At 57.4% G+C, this 23,309-nt stretch overlaps 3 protein-coding genes across 4 annotated transcripts in view; all 3 read left to right on the forward strand.

The window, feature by feature from the left end:
* BSN (bassoon presynaptic cytomatrix protein) overlaps positions 1–11,912 on the forward strand; it is a 95,321-nt gene extending 83,409 nt beyond the window's left edge. For both annotated transcript variants that reach the window (XM_043590397.1, XM_043590398.1), the window contains 7 exons: positions 936–3,012; positions 3,303–4,099; positions 4,233–4,332; positions 4,864–4,995; positions 5,252–5,306; positions 5,660–5,752; positions 7,879–11,912. In XM_043590397.1, coding sequence (XP_043446332.1) covers positions 936–3,012; positions 3,303–4,099; positions 4,233–4,332; positions 4,864–4,995; positions 5,252–5,292 — 3,147 coding nt within the window. In that variant the 3' untranslated portion in view covers positions 5,293–5,306; positions 5,660–5,752; positions 7,879–11,912. The remainder of the gene's footprint in view (positions 1–935; positions 3,013–3,302; positions 4,100–4,232; positions 4,333–4,863; positions 4,996–5,251; positions 5,307–5,659; positions 5,753–7,878) is intronic.
* Positions 11,913–14,063: 2,151 nt separating this feature from the next.
* APEH (acylaminoacyl-peptide hydrolase) lies at positions 14,064–23,109 on the forward strand. The gene is made up of 22 exons (XM_043590406.1): positions 14,064–14,157; positions 14,233–14,365; positions 14,934–15,060; positions 15,467–15,560; positions 15,667–15,742; positions 15,832–15,995; positions 16,163–16,300; positions 16,398–16,489; positions 16,567–16,607; positions 16,692–16,813; positions 17,347–17,407; positions 18,601–18,698; positions 19,332–19,383; positions 20,208–20,296; positions 20,748–20,886; positions 21,393–21,476; positions 21,557–21,637; positions 21,981–22,069; positions 22,159–22,349; positions 22,458–22,560; positions 22,646–22,752; positions 22,842–23,109. Exons 1-22 carry the CDS (start codon positions 14,146–14,148, stop codon positions 22,945–22,947), a joined length of 2,199 nt encoding a protein of 732 aa, XP_043446341.1. The 5' UTR covers positions 14,064–14,145; the 3' UTR covers positions 22,948–23,109.
* RNF123 (ring finger protein 123) overlaps positions 22,646–23,309 on the forward strand; it is a 37,411-nt gene continuing 36,747 nt past the window's right edge. The window contains exon 1 of the mRNA XM_043590402.1: positions 22,646–22,752. The gene's annotated coding sequence lies outside the window, so the exon portion shown is untranslated. The remainder of the gene's footprint in view (positions 22,753–23,309) is intronic.

Consider the following 23,309-nt stretch of genomic DNA (forward strand, 5'->3'; position numbering starts at 1 on the left):
AAGCCCAGAGTCCCAGGGCACTCTGGGAAGGCTAGGAACTAGAGACAAAGGACCCAAGGTAGACCTTCCATCACCATCCAGTGATGTGGACCTTCAGGTAAGGTGAACGGCAGGTGAGGAGAACTGCAGAGAGGGCAGGGTTAGGGAGTCTGGACCAGGAAGCAACACAGCCAGAGACAGGTTGGAGAGGCCCTGCAGGGTAGCTGGTAGTCTCAGAGAGTGGTGGGCCAACAGGGATGTGGAGGGAGCTGGGGGCCAGGCCAAGAGCATAGTCCAGAGAGTTTGGCAGAGGGTGGTGTAGGGCAGCTGGGAGAAGAGGGTGGACCAGGCGGCTGAGCTGCATGTCACTTAAAACAGCTGTAGGACGGGGCAGGAAAAGACCCAGAGCCTGCAGTAACTGACAGTCAGCCTGTGCCCCTTCTCATGATCCTCTGGGGATCCTGGTGGGCACCCAGGGACCACTCCATTCCTGTCCATGGCCCTCTATTGCCCTGGTCCCCACCAGCTTCTAGACCTGAAACCAGAGCCAGACTGTACTGTCCTCACCTCAGGACACTCAGTGGGAGAGAGTGGGTGGCAAGCCCACTGGACATGGGCAGGGTCCTCAGGGCCACTGTATGCTAGAAGTTCTCAGAGGCAGGCTAGTCCTAGAGACCAGCACAGAGGGGCATCTGCTCCACTCCTCCCCTGCTGCCTGGAGTTCTGGGAGAGAGAAGGCCTGTAAAACGGTCACAGGCCAGTGATGATGTCCACTGGGGGCGGGGGGAGGGGGCGGCGGGCGGGGAGGCAGTCCTCAAGGCTGCCTGGTGAATCAGAGCACCAACTATATGGAGCCCAGCCTCTGCCCCAACCCAGGCCAGGGCTCTTCTACATTTGCCCCACCAAGTCACCCACACCTTGGGTCTCAGTGCTGCCCGCCCTTCCCTCTGTCTCAGGTGTCGGCGCTGCCACCCAACGGCCTGGTCCGCAAGGTGAAGCGGACACTGCCCAGCCCCCCTCCAGAGGAGGCTCACCTGCCCCTGGCTGGCCAGGCCCCCCCACAGCTGTATGCGGCCAGCCTGCTGCAGCATGGGCTGGCGGGGCCCACCGCTGTCCCTGCCACCAAGGCCAGTCTGCTCCGGGAGCTGGACCGGGACCTGCGGCTGGTGGAGCATGAGTCCACCAAGCTGCGCAAGAAGCAAGCGGAGCTGGACGAGGAGGAGAAGGAGATCGACGCCAAGCTCAAGTACCTGGAGCTGGGTATCACACAGCGTAAAGAGTCTTTGGCCAAAGACCGGGGTGGCCGTGACTACCCGCCCTTGCGTGGTCTTGGTGAGCATCGTGACTACTTATCAGACAGCGAGCTCAACCAGCTGCGGCTCCAGGGCTGTGCCACTCCTGCCGGCCAGTATGCTGACTTCCCTGTCACTGCCGCTGCTCCTGCCACCCCCTCTGGCCCTACTGCCTTCCAACAGCCCCGATTCCCACCTCCAGCCCCACAGTACACTGCAGGCAGTGGTGGGCCAACTCAGAACGGATTCCCAGCCCATCAACCACCCACCTACCCTGGCCCCGGCACATACCCAGCACCTGCCTTTCCTCCTGGCACCAGTTACCCAGCTGAGCCTAGCCTGCCAAGCCAGCAGGCTTTCCGTCCCACAGGCCACTATACAGCCCAAACACCCATGCCAACCACACAGAGCACTCTTTTCCCAGTCCCAGCTGACAGCCGTGCCCCCCACCAGAAGCCACGCCAGACGTCACTAGCCGACTTGGAACAGAAGGTGCCCACTAACTATGAGGTGATTGCCAGCCCAGTTGTGGCCATGTCTTCAGCCCCACCTGAAACCAGCTATAGTGGCCCAGCAGTAAGCAGCAGCTATGATCAAGGCAAGGCTGCTGAGCTGCCCCGGGCCGGGGACCGTAGTGGTGTGAGCCTGAGCTCAGCCTCCACCTACCCCTCTGACTCCCACTACACCAGCCTGGAGCAGAATGTGCCTCGGAACTATGTGATGATTGATGACATCAGTGAGCTGACCAAGGATAGTATCTCCACTACCCCTGATAGCCAGCGACTAGAGCCCCTGGGGCCAAGCAGCAGCGGGCGTCCAGGGAAAGAGCCGGGAGAACCCAGCATCCTTGAGGGGACTGCATTGCCCTGCTGCTACACCAGAGGGGATGAGGAATCTGAAGAGGACTCTTATGATCCCCGTGGGAAGAGTGGCCATCACCGGAATCTGGAGAGCAATGGCCGACCAGCCAGTGCCCACTACTACAGTGACAGTGACTACAGACATGGAACTCGAGCAGAGAAGTATGGTCCAGGTCCCTTGGGGCCTAAGCATCCCTCCAAGAGCCTGGCACCAGCTGCTATCTCCTCAAAACGTAGCAAGCACCGGAAGCAGGGCATGGAGCAAAAGATCTCCAAATTCTCACCTATCGAAGAGGCCAAAGATGTGGAGTCTGACCTGGCCTCCTACCCCTCCCCTGCAGTCAGCAGCAGCCTAGCCTCTCGGGGCAGGAAGTTCCAGGATGAAATCACCTATGGGCTCAAGAAGAATGTGTATGAGCAGCAGAGGTACTATGGGGTGTCCAGCCGGGACCCAGTGGAGGAAGATGACCGCATGTATGGAGGGAGTGGCCGGTCCCGGGTGGCATCTGCATATAGTGGGGAGAAACTGTCCGGCCATGACTTCAGCAGCCGGGGCAAGGGATATGAACGGGAACGGGAAGCCATGGAGAGACTCCAAAAAGCGGGCCCCAAGCCCTCGTCCCTGAGCATGGCCCATGGCCGGTCCCGGCCCCCCATGCGGAGCCAGGCCTCTGAAGAGGAGAGCCCCGTCAGCCCCTTGGGGCGGCCCCGCCCTGCCGGCGGCACCCTCCCTCCTGGGGACACCTGCCCACAGTTCTGCTCCAGCCACTCCATGCCTGACGTCCAGGAGCACGTCAAGGATGGGCCTCGGGCCCACACATATAAGCGTGAGGAGGGCTACATCCTGGATGACTCCCACTGCGTAGTTTCCGACAGCGAAGGTAATGGCAGCCAGGGGTGATTTCTGCAGCCGCTCAGCACCCGGGGGGCCTGCCCGCCCATGGGGCCCTGGGCCCTGAGATGTCCCAGGGGGGCCTGGCTTGGCGCCTCATCCAGTGTGGGCTGCTCCACCTGCGCCCTGGCCCTGGTTGTGGGGGGGACGGGCTGGGGGCCTAGTGTTAATTGCTTGTGGCTGTGGTGCCCACTCTCTGGTTTCCTTGCATGGCTTCAGCTGGGCCTCCCCCTGCGGCCAGCCCAGGGGTTGATGGTGTTCTGTTTTTGGTCTCTGAAGCGTATCACCTGGGCCAGGAGGAGACAGACTGGTTTGATAAGCCCCGGGATGCCCGCTCTGACCGGTTCAGGCACCACGGGGGCCATGCAGTCTCCTCCTCCTCCCAGAAGCGAGGCCCTGCCAGGCACAGCTACCACGACTACGATGAGCCCCCCGAGGAGGGCCTGTGGCCACATGATGAGGGTGGCCCAAGCCGCCACACCTCAGCCAAGGAACACCGGCACCACAGTGACCACGGGCGGCACTCAGGCCGCCACACTGGTGAGGAGCCGGGCCGGCGTGCTGCCAAACCACACACTCGGGACCTGGGCCGCCATGAGGCCCGGCCTCATCCTCAGCCCAGCCCTGCCCCGGCCATGCAGAAGAAGGGTCAGCCTGGGTACCCCAGCTCCGCTGAATATTCACAGCCATCCCGTGCTCCGTCAGCATACCATCATGCCTCTGACAGCAAGAAGGGCTCCCGGCAGGCCCACTCGGGGCCCACTGCACCACAGCCAAAGCCAGAACCCCAGCTGCAGTCACAAGGTCGGCAGGCAGCTCCTGGGCCACAGCAATCACAGCCGCCACCATCAAGGCAGACACCCTCGGCAACAGCATCACGCCAGCCACAGACGCAGCAGCAGCAGCAGCAGCAGCAGCAGCAGCAGCTACAGCCCCCTCAGCAGGCCCCAGCGCAGGCTCGGCTGCAGCAACAGGGCCAGCAAGCTACCCGGGGCCCAGCCTCTGCTGCCAGCCAGCCAGCAGGGAAGGCTCAGCCAGGCCCCCCAACAGTCACAGGCTCCCAGCCAGCAGGACCGGTAAGTAGGGCTCCAGTGCATGGATCCTACCCAGGGTGTATACTGCGGCCGCAGCTTGGACGTGCCCTTGGTTCCAGGCTGGGCAAGGGCAGAATCCACGGACAGTATCTGAGCTATGGGTTCTGTGTTGCAGCCACGGGCAGAGCAGGCAAATGGCTCTAAAGGGACAGCTAAAGCACCCCAACAGGGGAGGCCTCCTCAGGCCCAGCCACCACCAGGACCTGGACCTGCAGGTGAGCCTGTATTTTGGTGCCCTCGGCCACGGCCCAGAATTCCTGGTCTGCCCTCTCCCTACACCCTTGGGCGTCCTGAGCTCCCCTGCACTGCCACCCGCACTGCTCCCTGCGAAGGTGCCCAGGAGGCTGCAGACCTTTGCAGTAGGAAACAAGCTTGGGGTTAGAATGAGCCAGTTGGGGTCACCAGCACTGGGGACTTTGGGCCCAAGCAGCTCTGGTCAGGGAACCTGAGTACAGGGCCAGGACCACAGCTTCTTACTGTCTCTTTCCTTCCCCTTCTCTCCTCCCATCTGTCTTTCCATCATCCTCTTCTCCTTCCTTGCTTTCTTCAACTTCCCTTTTTCTGCCTGCTCCAACCCCTTTCCTTCATGTTCTCTCTCTCTCTCTCTCTCTCTCTCTCTCTCTCTCTCTCTTCATTTCTCTCTCCTCCCCCTCACTCTCCAACCTCACAACTGCCTGTATTCAGATTCCCTCAGGGCTGCTCTCCCACTCAAGCCTGTCTCCTGATGGTGGTTTCTTTCCCCCTAGGCATGAAGGCCGGAGCCAGGCCTGGAGGGACCCCAGGGGCTCCTGCCGGCCAGCCAGGCGCCGATGGTGAGAGTGTGCTCTCCAAAATCCTCCCTGGTGGGGCAGCAGAGCAGGCTGGCAAGCTGACAGAAGGTAGGCACTGCCTGCAGCCAGGTCCATGGTGGGCGGCAGCTCCAGGGCCCTACTCTGGCAGAGGTTACTTCTGGGAAATCATTCCAGGCTCGGTCAGCCAGACATAGGCCAGCCTGAACATCCACCTGCTGCTGCCCAGTGGCTCTCTGGGTGGTCCTTGCCCCTTGGGGTGGGCTTGGCTTCACTGTGCCAAATGGTCCCAGCTAGGAAGGAGTCTAGTCCAATTTCCTGATGCCTCTCTTTTTCTTTGTCACAGCTGTCTCTGCTTTTGGCAAAAAGTTCTCCTCATTCTGGTGACCATGCCCTGCAGGGTAAGTATGGGCTGCCTGTACCCAGCCTCCCTTTGCATGGGGGGTCCTGAGGAGTCCTCTAGGCGGAGTCTGGTCTTTAGCAGTGGTGATGTGGCCAGAGCTGCAGTATTCTCTCCTGTGAGTGTGGGAGGAGGAAGAGGAAAAGGAGGAACCCAATGCATAGAGGCCTTAATGTGGGGCCAACTCCACAGGGGTCCTGGGAAAGGGAAGCTAGGGCCAACACTCCCTTGTCCTTCTCCACCACCCCTACCACCCCTCCTGGGGCTCTCACAACTTTGAACTGGCTTTAGTTTGTAGGTAGGGCCCCCTGGGATATAGCTCCTCCTCAACCTTTCTCTGTAAATGCTCCACAGGCTCTTGAAGAGACGAAAGGAGATGATATCATTGCTGTGGAAAAATCTCTGGAGTCAGAGGCCTGGGCACAGCTCTGGACTCTGCGTATAACAGTGAGTGTCAGGTCCAGGGTAGGGCGGGGCAGAGGAAGGGGTGAAGGTCCAAGGCCTGGCTGACCAGACCCATGTAGCTCCTACAAATGTGAGCTGGGAGGAGGCTGGTGGACTTCCTTCAGCTGTGATGGGCCTCGCAGCTACCCGAGGGCCAGAGACCACCAAGCTGGCTGAGATGACTCAGGCAGTAACCTCAGGGAAGGACCCAGCAAATCCAACCGTCTCCTACAACTTCGGGTCTGTGCCCTGGGCACTGATTCCAAAGCCCTTTCCCTGAGGCCTCGTGCTGGTGACTTTGCTCCAGACAGTCTGGTGAGGCCTGAGTCCCCAATGCTGCAGACCGTAGTAGCCATGAGCATGAACTTAAAACACTGTTGGCTTTCACAGGCTGAGCTCATGACCTGCAAGATGGAGGAGCAAAATGAGAAGTGAGGCAGACAGGAAGAGGACAGAGAGGAGAGGGAGGTCACTGGACAGGCAGTCTCAGCCCCTAGCCAGGTCAGCCCAGGGAGAGAGTGGAAGGGCCTCTGCGCAGGGGCCGTGGCTCTGCCTGGGCTGCAGTGGCCAACACGGGATGAGAAGCCTTCTCCTGGAACCCTCTCTGGTCCCAGCCCAGCCTCTGTGGCAGAGGAGGAGGTAGCGCATCATCCAGGATGGCAGGGAGGGTAGCCTGGCTAGTGGCGCTGCTCTGTGCACGGCCAAGGGCCACCTTCTACCATTCTGTAACCCTGGGGCCTTCTCCCTCCCCTTCCTTCGCCACCTCTCAGGTTGAGTTTAGAGGTTTGTGTGCTTCTCGTGGTGAGCAGGCAGGTGTGTGGCAGGGCCAGAGAGTCAGCGAACAAATCACAAGGGAGCCCAGGCCAGGGCTGCTTGTAGGAAGGAGCTGGGTGTAGTGGCAGAAGGGCTGCCTGTCTCTGGAGGAACAGTGGGGGCCCTAGAAACATCCGGTCTCTCATCCACTTAGCCGTTTATTCCACAAATGTTTGTCAAGTCCTAGGCAGGTGCCAGGGCCTGTTCCAGGTGCGAGGGATACAGCAGGAGATAAAACCAGGTCCCTGCCCTCCAAAGTGGACAGTCCATTTAAGGGGGACAGAGAAAAAATAAGTTAAAAAAAGAACACTAAAGGTTAAAAGGTAATTTCTGAAGGTGGTAAGTGTTATGAAGCCAGTGAAGCAGGGTTGTGGGGCAGGGGGTCTGCTCTAAAGAAAGTAGTCAGTGTGAGGTAAGGCTTGAGGCGGGACGATGTTGGGATGGGACAGGTGGGCCTTCAGGCCAGACAAACGGCCGGCAGAGCCAGAGCCACAGCAAGGGGAGAGACGGTCAGGGTGAAGTCTGAGGGGGTGAGAGCCAGCTCGGGTGGGCTTTGTAGGCCAAAGTAAAGAGCCTGGAATTTAATTACAGTAGCCACAGTGCAGCACCCCCAGTGTTCTTCCTGCCTTCACCCCACTACAGCGGGCTCCCTGCTGCTTTCCCGCCCAGCTGGATGTTTCCTTGGAGTTGCCCTGGAACAGATGTGAAATCAGAAATTGTGCTGAAGGGAAGGAAGGGCAGCCCATGGGCTGGGTTCACGGCAGAACCTACCTTGGGTTTAGGGCTAGGGCTGTGTCACTGAGGAGCGAAAGGAACCATGGGCGTGGTTCTATTCTGCGTCCTGCCACACAGCCTGGGTGGGCCAGTGACACCACTAACTTTGTAGTTAAAGGAATCTCCCTCAGGTTCTGGTGTCTGGCTAATGATTGGGCCACACGGCCAGCACTTCTGTGAGTGCCCATCTCCTGGTGTCTTCTATAGCCATTTCAGAAGCGGGCTGGGAGAGGTGGGCCATTTTAAACAAAATCCCATCTCCCTCATGCTCAAGCAACTTATGTTATATTCAAGAAATGTCCCTTCCTGGCCACCTGGATACGCCTTGCTTCCTGTCCTTGTCTTCGTGACCTCAAAATTGCCCAAGCACCCATCTCCCCAAGACTCAATGGGTAGGGACCCCCTGGGTGAGGAAAAGTTGGTCCATCAGCACATGGCCAGATCACCAAGAGGAGGGCAGGGATGGAAAGCAGCTGTCCACAGCTCTTGACAAAATCCTTCTTTCTTTCCTTCTTTCCCCCTTCCTCTTTTTCTCCTCTAAGCATCTGCAATCTGGCAAACCCTTGGCCCAAAGACTCACACGAGGTGGGACGTGGCAGGCAGGCCTCCGTTGAGAACGGGATGTTTTCTAACAGCAGCTGTCTGGGTGAAGCATCTGCTGGACACGTTGAGACCACTGGCCCCGGGGGACCCGTGATTGTCTTTCCAGAGACACTGCTCTCCTCAGGGCGCCACCTTCAAGGAATAGCCTTCGCTGGGAGGGAGGAGCCCTCTCCGGACACCCTGCCACCTCGGCAGTCCTGCTGCTCTTCCCACAGCCGCCTTTCTGCGGCCCGGCCAGCCAGGCTTCCTATGCGTTATACACAGAGTTTGGGCACAGGCTGCCTCTTTTTGACGGACACTGCCCTCCCTCCACGATGCCAGAAGTTTTTCCACAGCCTTGGAGAGGGGCTTTGACTGAGGGCTGGGGGCCCCGGGCTCCGTTTCCTTCACATTCCAGCTGGCCCGGATCCCTCTGTGGCCACAGGGCCCTGCTCCCCTCACCCTGCCCTCTGGGTGACATCGGAGCAGACTTCCATGTGGCCAGCATGGGGTTGGGAGAACTTTACAAATATTAGGACCTAACACTGTCTCATCGCTGAAATAAGAGGCCATAGCACCGAAAAGCAGCGTGGGCACTGGCTGAGGCTTCTCCCAGCCCATGGGTGGCAGCATGCTAGCACGCCTGCCACCATCTCAAAGCCATCCGCCCCCCCCGTCCCCCCCCTCCCCGAACTCCCCAGCCATTGTGAGCATCCCAGCGACACCGCCATCATCTTGAGCAGCCAGCTCCTTGTTCATACACCTGGGGATTTCTTTTGATTTCAAGAACAGCCTTAATCATTTCAGTTTGATTTACGTGTATACCTCATAAGCAGTTTTCTTTTGTTTCTCTTTCTCCCCCTTCTTTTTCTTTGCTCGCCTCCTTGCCTCTCCCCTCCACCACCACCTGTGACCGATGGTTTGGTTTCCTCTCTGCTCTGCCCCTGATCAGCACAGGGAGAATGTTGACTCAGAAGCAATAGGGGGCAGCAGGCCACCAAGAGCACAACCCCAGGGCGAGGTCTAGGAAGGCCCCTCAGCCCGCCTCTGTTTACTGTGCAATCCAGTCCTTCTTAAGCCATCACCAGTGGGCATGCTCAGAGCAGAGGGGCCAGGGCTTCTGCCATGCGAGGGCAGGGCCCAGAGCCCTGTGCTGGGGAGTATGGCACCGTCCACCCACCTGGCGTACTGGGCGGCATTCCTCCCCAAGGCCCTTACCTTGGGGGCCTCCCTTCCTCTTGGGCACCCCCACCAGTCTCATCTCTAACGTTCTATGCAATGAAATATAAACCCTCAAAGACAACTGTTAATATTTAATAAATTCCATGTTATGTATAAGGAGTTAATTGCAAACATGCAATTGAGAAACTGGATAGATAAGCTCATATCAAACACCGCCCGCCCCCCCCCCGCCCCCTGCTCCCACTGTGTGTGTGAAATTCTCAGTCTGTGGCATGTTTGACCTGTGGCAGGACTCGCTGCTGCCAGGTGAGTCACCGCCTGTCCTGCAGTGGAGCATGCACAGCTCGCAGCCTTTTTGCACGATTTCATCCATTTTAACTGCTCCACCCTCTTGCTTGGGAGTTCTTTTTGCCTCAGAACCTCTCCTTCAGGAGTGCTTCTAGCTGACTTCTGCACGAGCTAGTGAGGACCTGCTGGAATTGTTGCCTGAGCGTGCAGGCTGCGGGGCGGGCAGAGCAGGGCCTCGCATACCTTGCAGGTTTCTCGGACCAGGATAGCAGGTGAAAAGAAGCCTTTGGAGTAGACATGCTGCTGGAGCCCACACAGGAATGTGTGGGTGAACATTCTGAAGGTTTGCTGTATGATTTCCATCTGTAAGTCACTCCCCCTCTTATCCCATCCCTGAGCCAGAGGCGTCTGGCCACCCCTTTCAGTGGGACATGGCTCAGGCACAGAGCTGGGCTGTGTCTTTGGCCAGAGACACAGAGGCAGGGTCTGGCTATGTCCTAGGGACCCCAGATCCTGACTGTACCTGCTCCGTGCCTCTTCTTTGTAGCTCGGTGGGGGCTCCAAGGTCTGTGAGCCAAGAGATCTAGGCTGGGACAAGGGGATCAGCAAGTGCTCAGTAAGAGCTAGGTCTCTGGCACTTGTGGCAAGGACAGCTAACAATGTCATCTTGGACCAGAGCAGGTGTTCACATAGACAGTGGCTTCACGCTGAGTTTCTTGGGAAGCTTTTCAATAGCAAAATTCACAGAAGGTTCTTTTGTGACCCTCTTTCCATCTGTCTCCAGGACCTAAACTCCCTGCCCCCCCCCCCCCCCCCCCCCATCTCGGAAGCCCAAGTATCGCACTGCTTGTCAGCTTCTCTGTGACTGAGCCGGGAGTGCAGCAGGCAGTGGCTGTCCAACCCCTCGAGGCCTGGCCTTCCTCCAGTTTGCTCTGGTTTGCACCATGCATTTCTCAGGGGTCCACATTTCTCATACTTTCCTATAAGGTCTACACAGCCCTTCAGAGGGGGATCCTGGCCTACCTCTGGCAGCTGTGGATGGGGCAGGAGGCTGTTGACCTCTGTTTTGGGCCTGTGACCCTGGTCCTCCTGGATTTGGGCTTTGCCCATCCCCTAGGACACCTGCCTCATCCCAGCGATCAGGCCTGGGCTGTAAGAGCCCCATCTGAGCAAGGGCTAAGGGAGGCCACTATTCATCACCTTGACTACCCAGGGCCAAGTCCGTGTGGGGATGTGCCTGTGGCTGGACATATGGGGGACCAAGGCAGTAATCCTTCCCACTAAAGGCCAGGGGGTGGGACCAGGAACAGGGAGCAAGCAGGGAGAGGACAGCAGGTCAGCCTCCATCGGGCCCAGTCTTAGGCTCTACAATGTTGACTTCTCAGCAAATTTCCTTTGTGACCAAGCCTTCTGAGTTTGAAATTTCTGACATCTGCCACTCCCCACTGTACCCCCAGGACACATCTGTATCCATCACCCCTTGTGAAGGTGGCTGGAGCAGGCCCCTCTGGGCCACAAGTGTCCCAGCCCTTGTGTAGATGCAGCTGTGACTCTGGAGGCACTGCAGCCAGAGACAGAGGGACCAGCATTTGGTACCTTGGCAGTGGGGGAGCATCGAGCCCATCTCCAAATGGGCAGAGTTTATGGGATGTGGTCTAGGCCTTCTCCATACCTGCTTCCCCAGTGTCATGAGCAAGGGCATTGTCTCTGCCCACTCCAGGGCCTAATGCACTCACTTCACAGCAACAGTCCCCTCCCACCCACCCACTTAGTCCTTGGGAAGAGAATGTGGTCTCAGGGCCCATGATGAGAGGGCAGCAGTGGCAGTAACTATGGCCTGTCTTGTGGAACCTGTGTGGAGTTTTCTAGGCAGATCCTTTGCCATGGCAGCATGGCCCTTCCCCTGCCCTCATGCCACCCTCCCCCCATCTGTAAATACTTGTCATCGTGGACTCCGACAGGGTCAGAGGGACAGGCCTGACCAACTGAAACTCCTCAGAGATATCATCTCTGTCTCCCTGGGTACCAGCAGCCCTGCTGCCACGTGCACTGGGGTGGCGCTGGAGAGCCATGGAAATCGTGAGATAACTGTGTGTGTATGCATGTGAACAAGCGTGTGAATGTGTATGTGTGTGCGTGTCTGCCCCACTCAGCCTCTGGGATCAAATCAGCTCCTGCTCTCCAAGCGCAGTGCCCTGGAGAGTGGTGGCTGCCCAAAGCCTTTTCTCTGCTAGCTTCCATGTCTTGTTTTTGCTTTCCCCTCACTCCTTCCCTCCCTCCCTTCTTGCCTCTCTCCCTTTCTTTCCTTCTCTCCTTGGAGGGGGGGAAGAGTGCTGTACAAAGTGAAACAAACAAGTTTACAGTTGTTAAGTGCAATGACCCGAGTCCTCCACATGACCTTGTGAATTGTGTGCCGTCCTCCTGTGCTCTGTGAGAACTCGTGGTACTTCAGTGTCCCTCCCCCTGTATTGTGACAAGGTAATTCTGTGGTATCAGAATAAAAGGACTTGATATAAACAACCTACAGACTGTCTCTGGGATGGTTTCTGAAATGGTAAGGCTTAGCCAGAGGAACAAAGCCTCAAACTTGTGACAGTCCTGTTTACAGTTAAAGGGAGAAGAGTAAAAGGGGTATGTTGTAGAAGTGTTGGCAAGGCCACAGCTAAGTCTACACCAAGCTGGCCAAAAACAACGGGTCCTCCACAAACATGCTCAGGGCAGGTCCCAGGTTTGGACCTGGAGGGAGCAGTTAGTTCACTGTGCAGGTGTTGAGGGATGGTGCCTCCAAGGCGGGTGTGTCCAGGCTGTGCCTCTTTCTGGCCCCGGTTCCTGGTTAGCCAGGTGAGCAGGTGCTGCCCCCTGGTGCTGCCAACAAGCACCACACCTATCTACCTTGCTATGTCTCCTCCCAACCCCTCAACTCTTGCAGGCTGCCAGACCTTAGTTCTTTCCCAACAGCATGGGTGAACCTCCTTACTAGAGTAACCCAGAGCTGCTAGAAAATTCTTAAGATACAGATAAAGGAAAAGAGTATCAGCCTCACCTCTGACCTTCCTCCAGAGTTAGTATGTTAACATATGTCCTTACTTCCTGTTTTTCTTTTTCATTTTAAACAGAAGCCAGAAGGTGCAGTACCTTCTGTTTTCTAGCCTCCTGTTTATTTCTACATGTTCATCCCAGGTACTTAGACGTTTATTCTCCAATGCCCAACCTCCAGAGAGTTGCATGATGAATTTATAGCCAGTCTACAGTACACACCCTGAAGGCTGGGCACCACAGTCCCGATTTTCCTTAAAATAATAAATAACACTGTGATGAACATCTTAGTTTTCAACCTTTCCACTCAGCTTGGTGGTTGCGGTCACTCTTTCCTCTCAGTTCTGGCCTTGACAGGCTTGTACAAACTCGGTGGTCACAAGTGCAAGTGGCCTCAGAAAGTAGGGACTGTTCTTACTTAACTAGTCCAATGTGGTTGATGGGGAAGGGGAAGCTGCAGTCCAGGCAAGTGGGGATCTCAGAGGCAAGGCAGAGTGCAGGAAGCCTGGTCCCTGAGGTGTGGAAGACCACCCAGGCTCAGGGTATATGGAGTAGGGGACATCCCTACTAGCCTGACTGCTGCCCAGTCTCTCCCGCCCTCCTCTGCCATCATAACCCACCCAGTCCTGTGCCACTGCACTGAGGGAGCCTACCTGCCCAGGTTCTCCTGTCCACGGGAAGTTTTCTGGTTCTGGGTGCGGCCTGACCCCCATCAGGCCCTCTGCACCCAAAAGTTTTGGATGAGGCCTGGCGAGGTAAGATCCACCCACCCTCTCATGATCCCCAGTAAGGTGCCACTGAGCAGGGCGGTTGAGGGCTGCAAGGACAGATAGCTCTTAGAGTAAGCCTGGTGGCCGATAAGCCCAGGCGACACCCGGAGAGCTCAGCATCCGCCCTTCTTTAACCCGCACCCCAGGGCTCTGCGCGCTCCGCCACAGGAGTGCACCTCGGTCCTTCTCTCCGCATCTACCTGGGAGCCCCTCCAGAACAGGGACTGGTACCTGCTGGTGAATGTTTGCTTCGTAATGGACCCGGAGGAACAGTCAGCCCCAGGGCCGCGGAAGATGCCTGCTGGGGCCAGCTTCAGACCCTACCTCGCCTCTCCTGGACACGCCCTCTTCGCCTTTTCGTGGATCCGACCCTTATTTGGCTCTGCCCCGTCCCGCCCCGCCCTTATCTTCAAAGATCTGTTGATCCGCGTCCCCGCCCCCCCCAAGGCCCTGTCCTTCTTAGGGCCCACCCCCGTCTGACCTAGCTTCTTTCACCTCACTGGCTATTCCCGACTCAGACCTCACCTCCTCGCTCGAGCCACGTAACTGCTCACAGGCCCCGCACTGCCTACAGATCGATCCTGTGTTCCGTTTCCTAGAGCCAGCCCCTCTACTCAGAGACTTCATTTCCTCCTCTCCTAGTACCAGGTCTGGGATTTGGCCTCAGACCAGTTCGCCCTCCCGGAAATGCCTGTTCCTTTCCTCCAGATACCTGCCCCCACCCTCCCGGACTCCCGGGTCCAAAGCTCAGAAGACTCACAGAACTCGCGTCCTCACCCTTGAGGTTCCGCCCCTCTGCTTAGGGTCCTCGCCCATTCGTCAGAACACCCGCCCCTCCCACTATGCTCGGTGGCTCAACAGGCGGGGCCGTTCCTGGCTCCGCCCCCCGGAGCCTCACTTCCGGGCGCCAGCACGCGCCGCCCCGTCCCGCCCCAGCGGCCGAGCGGTATCATGGAGCGCCAGGTGAGGGCTCGGCCCGCGGTGCCCGTGGCCCCTGCAGCCCGAGCCGGGCCTGACCCTGGTGTGTCCCCTGCGCAGGTGCTGCTGAACGAGCCCGAGGAGGCGGCGGCGCTGTACCGGGGTCTTAGCCGCCAACCCGCACTGAGCGCCGCCTGCCTGGGCCCGGATGTCACCACGCAGTACGGGGGCCGCTATCGGACGGTGCACACCGGTGTGTGTATGGAGGGGAATCGAGTGGCAGGCCCAGTCCGGGGCCGTGCGCTCTCGTGGAGAGAAGGGAGATGTGGAGGGCTTTATGCTTGACAGTGCACACGAGTGTGTAGAAGAAGACAGGGCTTGGAGAACGTGGACTTAGGGGTGGGAGGGTGCACCCCTCAGAGGACCCTACATACAGGTGTATGGGGGACGCTGCTCGGTGTGTTCTGGCATGGTGCCCTTGATGGCATGAGTTGAGCGTGTGGGAGTAGAATTCAGACCGGGATACCTGGTGTGGGCCTTGTAGGCTCACCCCCTCAACCTATCCCCTACACGTGCCAGGCTCCTGTCAAGTTCTAGAGTGGAGGTGGTGGCTACTGGGAGCAGTAGTGATTTCTCTCTTGACATGCCATCGGCTCAGGCCTACACCTGAGTTGTGGCCAAGTGTTGTCCATCCTGCATCCAGTATATCTGGAGACAGACTGGGGAGGTGGGCTGGGCCTTCCTAGGGTGGGGGCAGTGTTGAGAGGAGCCTGTACTGGGACTGGTCAGTCTTGTTAGCAGTCTCATGCCTGTCCTCACAGAGTGGACACAGAGGGACCTGGAACGCATGGAGAACATCCGATTTTGCCGCCAGTACCTGGTGTTCCACGACGGGGATTCAGTGGTGTTCTCAGGGCCTGCAGGCAACAGTGTGGAGACCCGCGGGGAGTAAGTTTGAGGGAAGAAGCTTGTGGGCAAAACCATAGCCATCTGCAAACCTTTTATGAAAGCCTTGTGTACCATGTGTCTTGGTGCAGGTAGGGCCCTGAAAGGAGGCCAGGAGCCAGGTTCTTGCCCCTTGTAAGCTCAGTAACATGGCCTGATAAGCACTGGAGGCTTTGTCCACATTTGGGCCCGGACTAGAGCCCATGGAGCTTCAGGGAGGCTGAGGAGAGTACAGCCTCTGCACCAGGCAGGAGAGGCAAGGCCAGCTGCCATGGTGGAGCTAGAAGGGCTGCAGGGGCTGATGTGGGACCAAAGTGTCAAGAATCTTGTCTAAGAGGTTGTGGTCAATAAGGGGGCAGGATGGGGCTATCACTGTATAATCCCGAACTGCTACCTGTGTTCTCTTCAGGCTGCTGAGCAGAGACTCTCCTTCAGGCGCCATGAAAGCTGTGCTGCGCAAGGCTGGAGGCACGAGCCCTGGGGAGGAGAAGCAGTTCCTGGAGGTGGGTCTGCATGAGACCAGGTCATGGGCAACTGGGGGCTCAGTCCCACAGATGAGGTTCTGTTGTGGGGAGGGGGACAGGTAACCTGATGCCCAGATGTCCTCAGGTCTGGGAGAAGAACCGGAAGCTCAAGAGCTTCAACCTGTCGCTGCTGGAGAAACATGGGCTTGTGTATGAGGACGGTGAGACAGCTGGCTGGTGAGCAGACAGGGTGGACAGGAGGGGCAGCCATAGCCCAGGGCTCCCCCTGATCAGCCTTCCTTGCACCCAGACTGCTTTGGCTGCCTGTCCTGGTCCCACTCGGAGACACACTTGTTGTATGTGGCAGAGAAGAAGCGCCCCAAGGCTGAGTCCTTCTTTCAGACAAAAGCCTTGGACATTAGTGGCAGCGATGATGAAATGGCCAGGCCGAAGAAGCCAGACCAGGCTGTCAAGGTGCTCATGTTCATGGCCAGTCCAAGAAGGTCCTTCTGGGCAGCCTAGGGCTCAGCGTGCTCCCTGACCACATTGTGCCTGCCCGAACTGGGGGAGGTGGGGGGGGAGGGCGCTGACTTCTAGGGGCAGGCAAGACAGGCTGGGCATTGAGTGTCTTGTGTTCTTAGGGGGATCAGTTTGTGTTTTACGAAGACTGGGGAGAAAACATGGTTTCCAAAAGCACTCCTGTGCTCTGCGTGCTGGATGTTGAGAGCGGCAACATCTCTGTGCTTGAGGGGGTCCCTGAGAGTGTGTCCCCTGGACAGGTTAGCACTGACTTGGCCTACCCCACTCCTGGAGTCTGGGGGGCCCTGCTTGAGCCACTGCTCCTTGTTCACACTTGCCCTGGGGTTTTGTTTACAGGCATTCTGGGCCCCTGGAGACACAGGTGTGGTGTTTGTAGGTTGGTGGCATGAGCCCTTCAGGCTGGGCATCCGCTTCTGCACCAATCGCAGGTGAGGAAGCAGAGCAGGACAGGGGGCCTCACAGCTCAGGCTGGTTCTGAAGCTGAGTGTCTCTCTGGTGGTTCCAGGTCAGCCCTTTACTACGTGGACCTCACCGGGGGTCAGTGTGGTAAGTGCTGGTGCCCACCTGTGCTTTGTTGACACACGCTGGCCTTGCCAGACTGCATGATGCTCACATTTTCATCTGGTCTAGAGCTTCTCTCAGATGACTCTTTGGCTGTGTCCTCTCCCCGGCTGAGCCCAGACCAGTGTCGCGTCATCTACCTGCAGTACCCATCTCTGGTCCCCCATCATCAATGTAGTCAGCTATGTCTGGTGAGCTGGAGGTGGGCGGGGAGTGGTCAGCAAGAGGAAGGGATGGTGGATGAGAGCAGAAGGGTCAGCTTCATCTCCTCATGGGCCCCTCATGGGCACCCTTCTGTCCTGGGTGCCGTGATGGTGTGAGTTCTGCCTGTCTTCCCAGGGCCAGTCCCTGGAGGCTAAGTATGCTGGCATGGGGGGGGGGGGGGGGGTTTGCTGTCAGGACTCACCACCTTGGAGCACCCTCTGTCTACGAGAATGCTCCTCCTTTTTCTTCTCATCGGCCAGGCTCTGCAAGGGGCTAGGATAAAGTGTGCAGTTAGAGTCTTAGTCCTTCCCCAAGAAGAGCTCTGGGCTCCCTGTGAAAGTCAGAGGCCCCTCCAGATGTCTGTCCAGGTCACCAGAAAGGAGATACATTGGGCTTGTCTCAGGTCCTCCCCTCCCCTGAGGCTACCCAGGGTTATCAGAGAAGAGGATGGGTACAGAGCTCTGGGCCCTCAGGACGCTGCCAGTCCCTTGGTGGGCCTGACCAGGGTGTTCTCTTGCAGTACGACTGGTATACCAAGGTGACTTCAGTGGTGGTGGACGTCGTGCCTCGGCAGCTGGGAGGTAAGGGGTATGTCTTTGGGTGGATGCAGTGAAGCTGCAGTTCTGTTTTCCCTCCATCTGTCATTTGCATGCAGGGCCAGCTGCCTCAGCTCTTCTTTCCAGGGTTCCGTCTGAAGTATCCCTCCCTGTCGGGCCAGCCCCATGACCAGCCTGCACAGGGAGTGGGGCCATCACCATAGGGAGCGGTTCTGATAGAAGGAAGTCAGCTGGACCAAAGCTGAGATCAGAGTGGCCCAAGCTGGCAGGGGATTTAGATGGTTTCATCCCTGTGCTGCAGCTCCTCGGTAGACCTTATGTTTCCAGTGGCTGGTTAAATCCTCTGTTCCAGTGGGGTCTCAGAAAGTGCACTAGGTTGGAATGTCCTACTTGAAATGCTCCAAGCTCAAGGGTACTGCGTTGTTCCACTCCCAGTCCCCACCCTAGCGTTTGTCCCATCCAAGCCTTTGAGTCAGTGGGGTCTCTGGGTGGGTGGCTCTTGGCCAACAGGGTCTGGTCACAGTCTCAAGTGTTCACTGCTTTGTTTGGGATCCTGAACCATCCCAAGGACCTGAGGGGTTATAGTCTCTTTGTTCAGGACACCTGCTCAGTTCCAGGGGTCCAGTGAACAAGATATGTTGTCTTTATCTTCTTTTGGGGTTGCAGGGATACAGTAGTGGGGATCTGGTCTGAATCCCAGCTCTGTTCCTTATTAGCTATGGGTCCTTGGGTGGTGTCCTCACCTCTTTGAGCTTCATTTATTATCTGTGTGGGGATGGATCTGTGCTTCTTTATAGCATTGTAGTGAGGGTTAAATGAGTGATGTTGAAGTATGGAATTTATTCAGCCCTCTTTGCCGGGCACTCTGCTAAACACCATAATGGACAGAAAGGTGTCATCTTGGTTACAGCACTTGGTCCCTATCAGGGACCCAATAAGAGCAGTTCATAGGAGAGCCAGTGCTTTTCTTCTAAGCAGCTATGGTTTCTCTCAGAAGCTCTTGAACTCTGCCTCTCCTGGGTCCTCAGAGGTGTCCACCCCCAGCCCCCTCTTCAGGCACCCCCTCATCACCTAGGGTATCCCCATGTGTAAGACTGCCATTCTGTCACAGCTGCAGGGGCCTCTTGTGAATTCCTCAGCAGCCCAGCCTGCCTCATAGTCTTGACCTCCCATACCTCCACTGCCAGATATAGCCCTCAGCCCTCCCATCTTTGCAGAGGACTTCTCTGGGATCTACTGCAGCCTTCTGCCTTTGGGATGCTGGTCAGCTGACAGCCAGAGAGTGGTTTTTGACTCAGCTCAGCGTAGCCGGCAGGTAAGGGGCCCTGTGTTGAGAGGCAGACTCTCTGACCAACCTCCAGGAGCCCTGGGCCTGGGGCATAGCATATGCACACTGCTAGCTGGAATTCCTAGCCATAAGGTCTTGCGAGTCCCTTCCCTGCCTGCCCCTGTCCTGGACTTACTTTTTCTTGAGGAGGCTGCTGCCTGCCCTGGTGCCCCACGACAGAACCCTTGGCCTTTCCTCCTGAGGCAAATGTGTGATTCCCCTTCTCCCAGGCATTTCCAGCTGGAGAACAAGGGGGCTGCCACTAGGGTGGGTCCCCAAACACTATACAGGGAACTGACAGAGATGGGACAGAAGCTTTCTCCCAGGAATTGGGTGGAGACACCTACAGTGTGCCAGACTTTTGAGTGTGATATCATTTGTTCCTCGTGCTACTTCAGGGGCTCGGAGGCATTCCTTGCCTTGCCCAGAGTCAGGCAGCAAGTTGTGATGGGGCTGGGATTTGAGTCCAGGCCTTCAAGCCACTACTTACTGCACTGAGGAGCTGTTGCCATAATTGCTTACAGCCCTGCCCTGGCCCACAGGTCCCTAAGAGAGGAGGTGGGAGAGGGACTCATAGGGCTCTTGGATGTGGTGCCACATGTGGGCTCCCCTTTGCTTCAGGACCTGTTTGTTGTGGACACCCAGATGGGCACTGTGACCTCCCTGACAGCTGGTGAGCAGGGCTGGTGAGCAAGCCAGCCAGGCCAGGGGTGGGACTGGGACTCCAGCACATGGGGCAGTAGTGGCACTCTGGGCCACTCTGCACCGCTGACTGTTCTGCAGCCTTTACTGCATCTCTCAAGGACCCTGACCATGCAGGACCTTCCCAGCCAACAGACTGCCTCCCTTCTCCACTCTGCTCTGCACATCCCGGCCCTGCTTCCGCACACCCCTGCTCCTCAAACCTACAAAGTTTTCTCTTGCCAAGATCTGCCAGAGTCATCCTTCCCTGGCCTCCAAAACCTCAGAGGCGGCTCTGCCATCCCAAGGCCCATGAGGAACCCTGTGTTGGCTCCCTCATCTTCCTCTTATGTGGGCCTGTGACGCTGCCACTAAAATGTCTTTTGAGTTCTATGCCTGCCCTGACAATAGTCATTCCTCCACAAAGCTTTCAAAGTATTGTTCCTAAACTGTATTGCATGATACACTCCCTCCTTAAGAATCTCCTTGGACCCCACTGCCCAGAATCAGCAGCACTCCAACCCCCCAGGCCTAGCTGCCAGCCTTGAAGACTGTAGTCATTAAGTGGTGGGTGGACGTGCCATGGAAGTCTGTTGTGTCCCCAGATCTGGCAGTCCCTGGGCTTAGTTAGCATCTGCTGGATGAACAAGGGACTAAGCAGGAGGCTCGCCCATGGCTATGTGCAGTAGGGTGTCCTTTTGTGGGTATCCCTTTGCTTCTCAAGGTAAAAGGGACACCTTGGAATACAGCCACCAGCCTGGGACTCTGGTTATGCAGGGAGTGGGTGGGAAAGGTGGTAGCATCTGCCTTCTCCAGGGGGGTCTGGTGGAAGCTGGAAGCTGCTGGCAATTGACCGGGACCTCATGGTGGCACAGTTCTCCACGCCCAGCCTGCCCCCAAGCCTGGTGAGTGTTGGTGGGCCCCAGACCAGGAGGTGAGGGTTCTGAGTAGGCAGAGCTCCCTAGGTCAGAGAACTGGCCTGAGTCTGACTATGGCTGGTTAGCATTTGAGAGACCAAGACGCAGGCCCAGGATGGTCCACAAGGTCTGGCACCCATTGGAACTACCAGGTGTAGGTCTGCTCTATAAAGAACAGGGTGCCTGGGAAAGTGGCCAATACTCTGACGTAGCAGAGCACAAGGAGATAGTAGAACCTAAAGGCTCAGAAGGGAGGTGTGTGCGTGTTTGTGCCTCTGTATATACCAGCTCACAACAGGAGTCTCTCTGGAGGATGTACCCTCTGGAGGTGGGTAGAAGGCCCAAGCATAGTGAGAGCTGCCCACCTCCCACCCTGGGCAGAGGTAGAAGGGCAGGGAGGCAGCCAGACCACCTATGACACACTCTTTCCCCTTGGCAGAAAGTTGGGTTCCTGCCTCCTGCAGGGAAGGAGCAGGCAGTATTGTGGGTGTCCCTGGAGGAGGCTGAGCCTATTCCGGACATCTCCTGGGCCATCCGGGTACTGCAGCCACCGCCAGAGCAAGAGAATGTGCAGTATGGTGAGCTGGGCCATGGCAGAGGGACACCTTCTCCAAGTTCCCCAGCACACGGCTTCTGTGGTCACCGTTCTTGCCTCCGGTCTCACATTGTGGGGTTTCTTGGGATTACCTCTAAGAGATTTTCTGTTCCTCTTAGGCATGGTTATGGGGAATAGCATCTGGGTATCTGGACACCTACTCTAGGTATCTGGACACCTACTCTGGGTATCAGGGCTGGGCATCACCAGGCCAAATCCTCTGCGGTAGGGAAACCAAGGCTCAAAGAAGACAGGCCTTATTTGAGGTCTCTGGCCACCCCTCATCCAAAATGCTGTTCCAACTGATTGGGGTCCTTGACTAGGGCAGGAGTGTGACTCCTGGGGTCCAAGTGTCTCAGTGCAGGCTACCTTGGCCAGATCACTCTTCCAGAGGTCAGCCCCAGCTACAGCTCAGGTAGCTGCAGCTACGGCTCAGGAAGCCCCTAGGCAGCAGGACTGGCTCTGCTGACTGCTGTCTTTTCCCTGCAGCTGGCCTTGACTTTGAAGCAATCCTTCTACAGCCCAGCAACCCTCCAGATAAGACCCAAGTGCCCATGGTCGTCATGCCCCATGGTAGGCACCTGGTCTAGGAGCCCCTGCCCTCTCATCACTCGTCCTAGCTGGCTCTTTCACCCTCTGCTCCATGTCTGCAGGGGGACCCCATTCATCCTTTGTCACTGCCTGGATGCTGTTCCCAGCCATGCTTTGCAAAATGGGTTTTGCAGTACTCTTAGGTGAGTGAGCAGGGCGCTGTGGCGGTGGTAAGGCTGTGGAGGGTGATGGAGTGGTCTGGTTTGTACAAGCATCATAGGTACCACCCTAGTCTCCAGGCTTCTCTGCAGCCTGGACCTGGCAACCATCACCAGGAACTGGCGTGGCCCAGCCTCAGGGTCCATGGGGACTTCCATGGAAAGTGCTGTGGTCACTGGGCAACAGCCTCAAATCTCTTGGCCCCTTCGCCTTGGCAGTCTGTGGTACAGCTGGCCTCAAAGCCTACTTCACAGATGGGTGAAAAGAGTGTCCAGAGGGCTGGGAATGTCCCTTAATCACCCTGTCTGGTTCCTCTCTGGCTTCCAGTGAATTATCGTGGCTCTACGGGTTTTGGCCAGGACAGCATCCTCTCCCTTCCCGGCAACGTGGGCCACCAGGATGTGAAGGATGTCCAGGTAGCAGGGGCTGGGGGGTAAACCGTTAGGGTGTGTTCCATTCAGCTGGGTGGGCAGCTGGCTGCAGCACACTCTGCCCCACCCTGTAGTTTGCAGTAGAGCAGGTGCTCCAGGAGGAACACTTTGATGCTGACCGAGTAGCTCTTATGGGTGGTTCCCACGGTGGCTTCCTCTCCTGCCACTTGATTGGTCAGTATCCTGAGACCTACAGTGCCTGTGTAGTGAGGAACCCTGTGATCAACATTGCCTCCATGATGGGCTCCACTGACATCCCTGACTGGTGAGTGTGCTCCACAGGTCCCTGCCCTTCTCTGTCTCACCTCATACCCCCATGGAGCCCCTACATGCTTCAGGGCTCCTGGGGCTGCATCAGCACAGTCTTTTGCAGGTGCGTGGTGGAGGCTGGCTTCCCCTACAGCAGTGACTGCCTGCCAGACGTCAGCGTGTGGGCTGAGATGCTGGACAAGTCACCCATCAAGTATACCCCTCAGGTATACATCCCTCCTTCTGCCCAGTGTGCTGCCAATCTGTCCAGAGCCTTGGGGCCCTGCTCACTACCACTCCCCACATCCCCAGGTGAAGACACCGCTACTACTGATGCTAGGCCAGGAGGACCGGCGTGTGCCCTTCAAGCAAGGCATGGAGTATTACCGTGCCCTCAAGGCCCGGAACGTGCCTGTTCGGTGAGTGCATCAGGACAGCCCTGGCAGCTGGTGGGCAGGTGAGCAGGGAGAGCCGTCCAATCTCAAACATTGCTGCCCGACCACTACAGGCTCCTGCTCTATCCCAAAAGCACCCATGCACTTTCAGAAGTGGAGGTGGAGTCAGACAGCTTCATGAATGCTGTGCTTTGGCTGCACACGCACTTGGGCAGCTGAAGCCATGCCTCCCTGCATGAGCTGGTTGGCATAAGCCACACTTTCCTCTTGGAGAGCCCCAGGGTCTGGCAGATCGGCAAGAGGATTCCTGGGCTCTGGACTCCATGGATGGGTGAGCTGAGGAATGTAGGCTATACAGTCATAATAAATGAGGACACAGAATCTGGTTCCTGCTGGTACTTTGTACCAAGCCATCCCTAACTCCAGCCTCACCCTGGGGGTTGAGAGACCATAGGCTCTGGGTGTGGTAACCTTAAGGACCTCACCTACCTCCAATGTGAGAGGGAGGGGACAGTGAGAGGCTCAGCTGCTGCCTGTCAGGGCCAAATGGGATACTCCCAGGCTAGCTGTCTCTGCAGCAG

Source organism: Prionailurus bengalensis, chromosome A2, assembly GCF_016509475.1.
Source record: "Prionailurus bengalensis isolate Pbe53 chromosome A2, Fcat_Pben_1.1_paternal_pri, whole genome shotgun sequence".
NCBI lineage: Eukaryota > Metazoa > Chordata > Mammalia > Carnivora > Felidae > Prionailurus > Prionailurus bengalensis.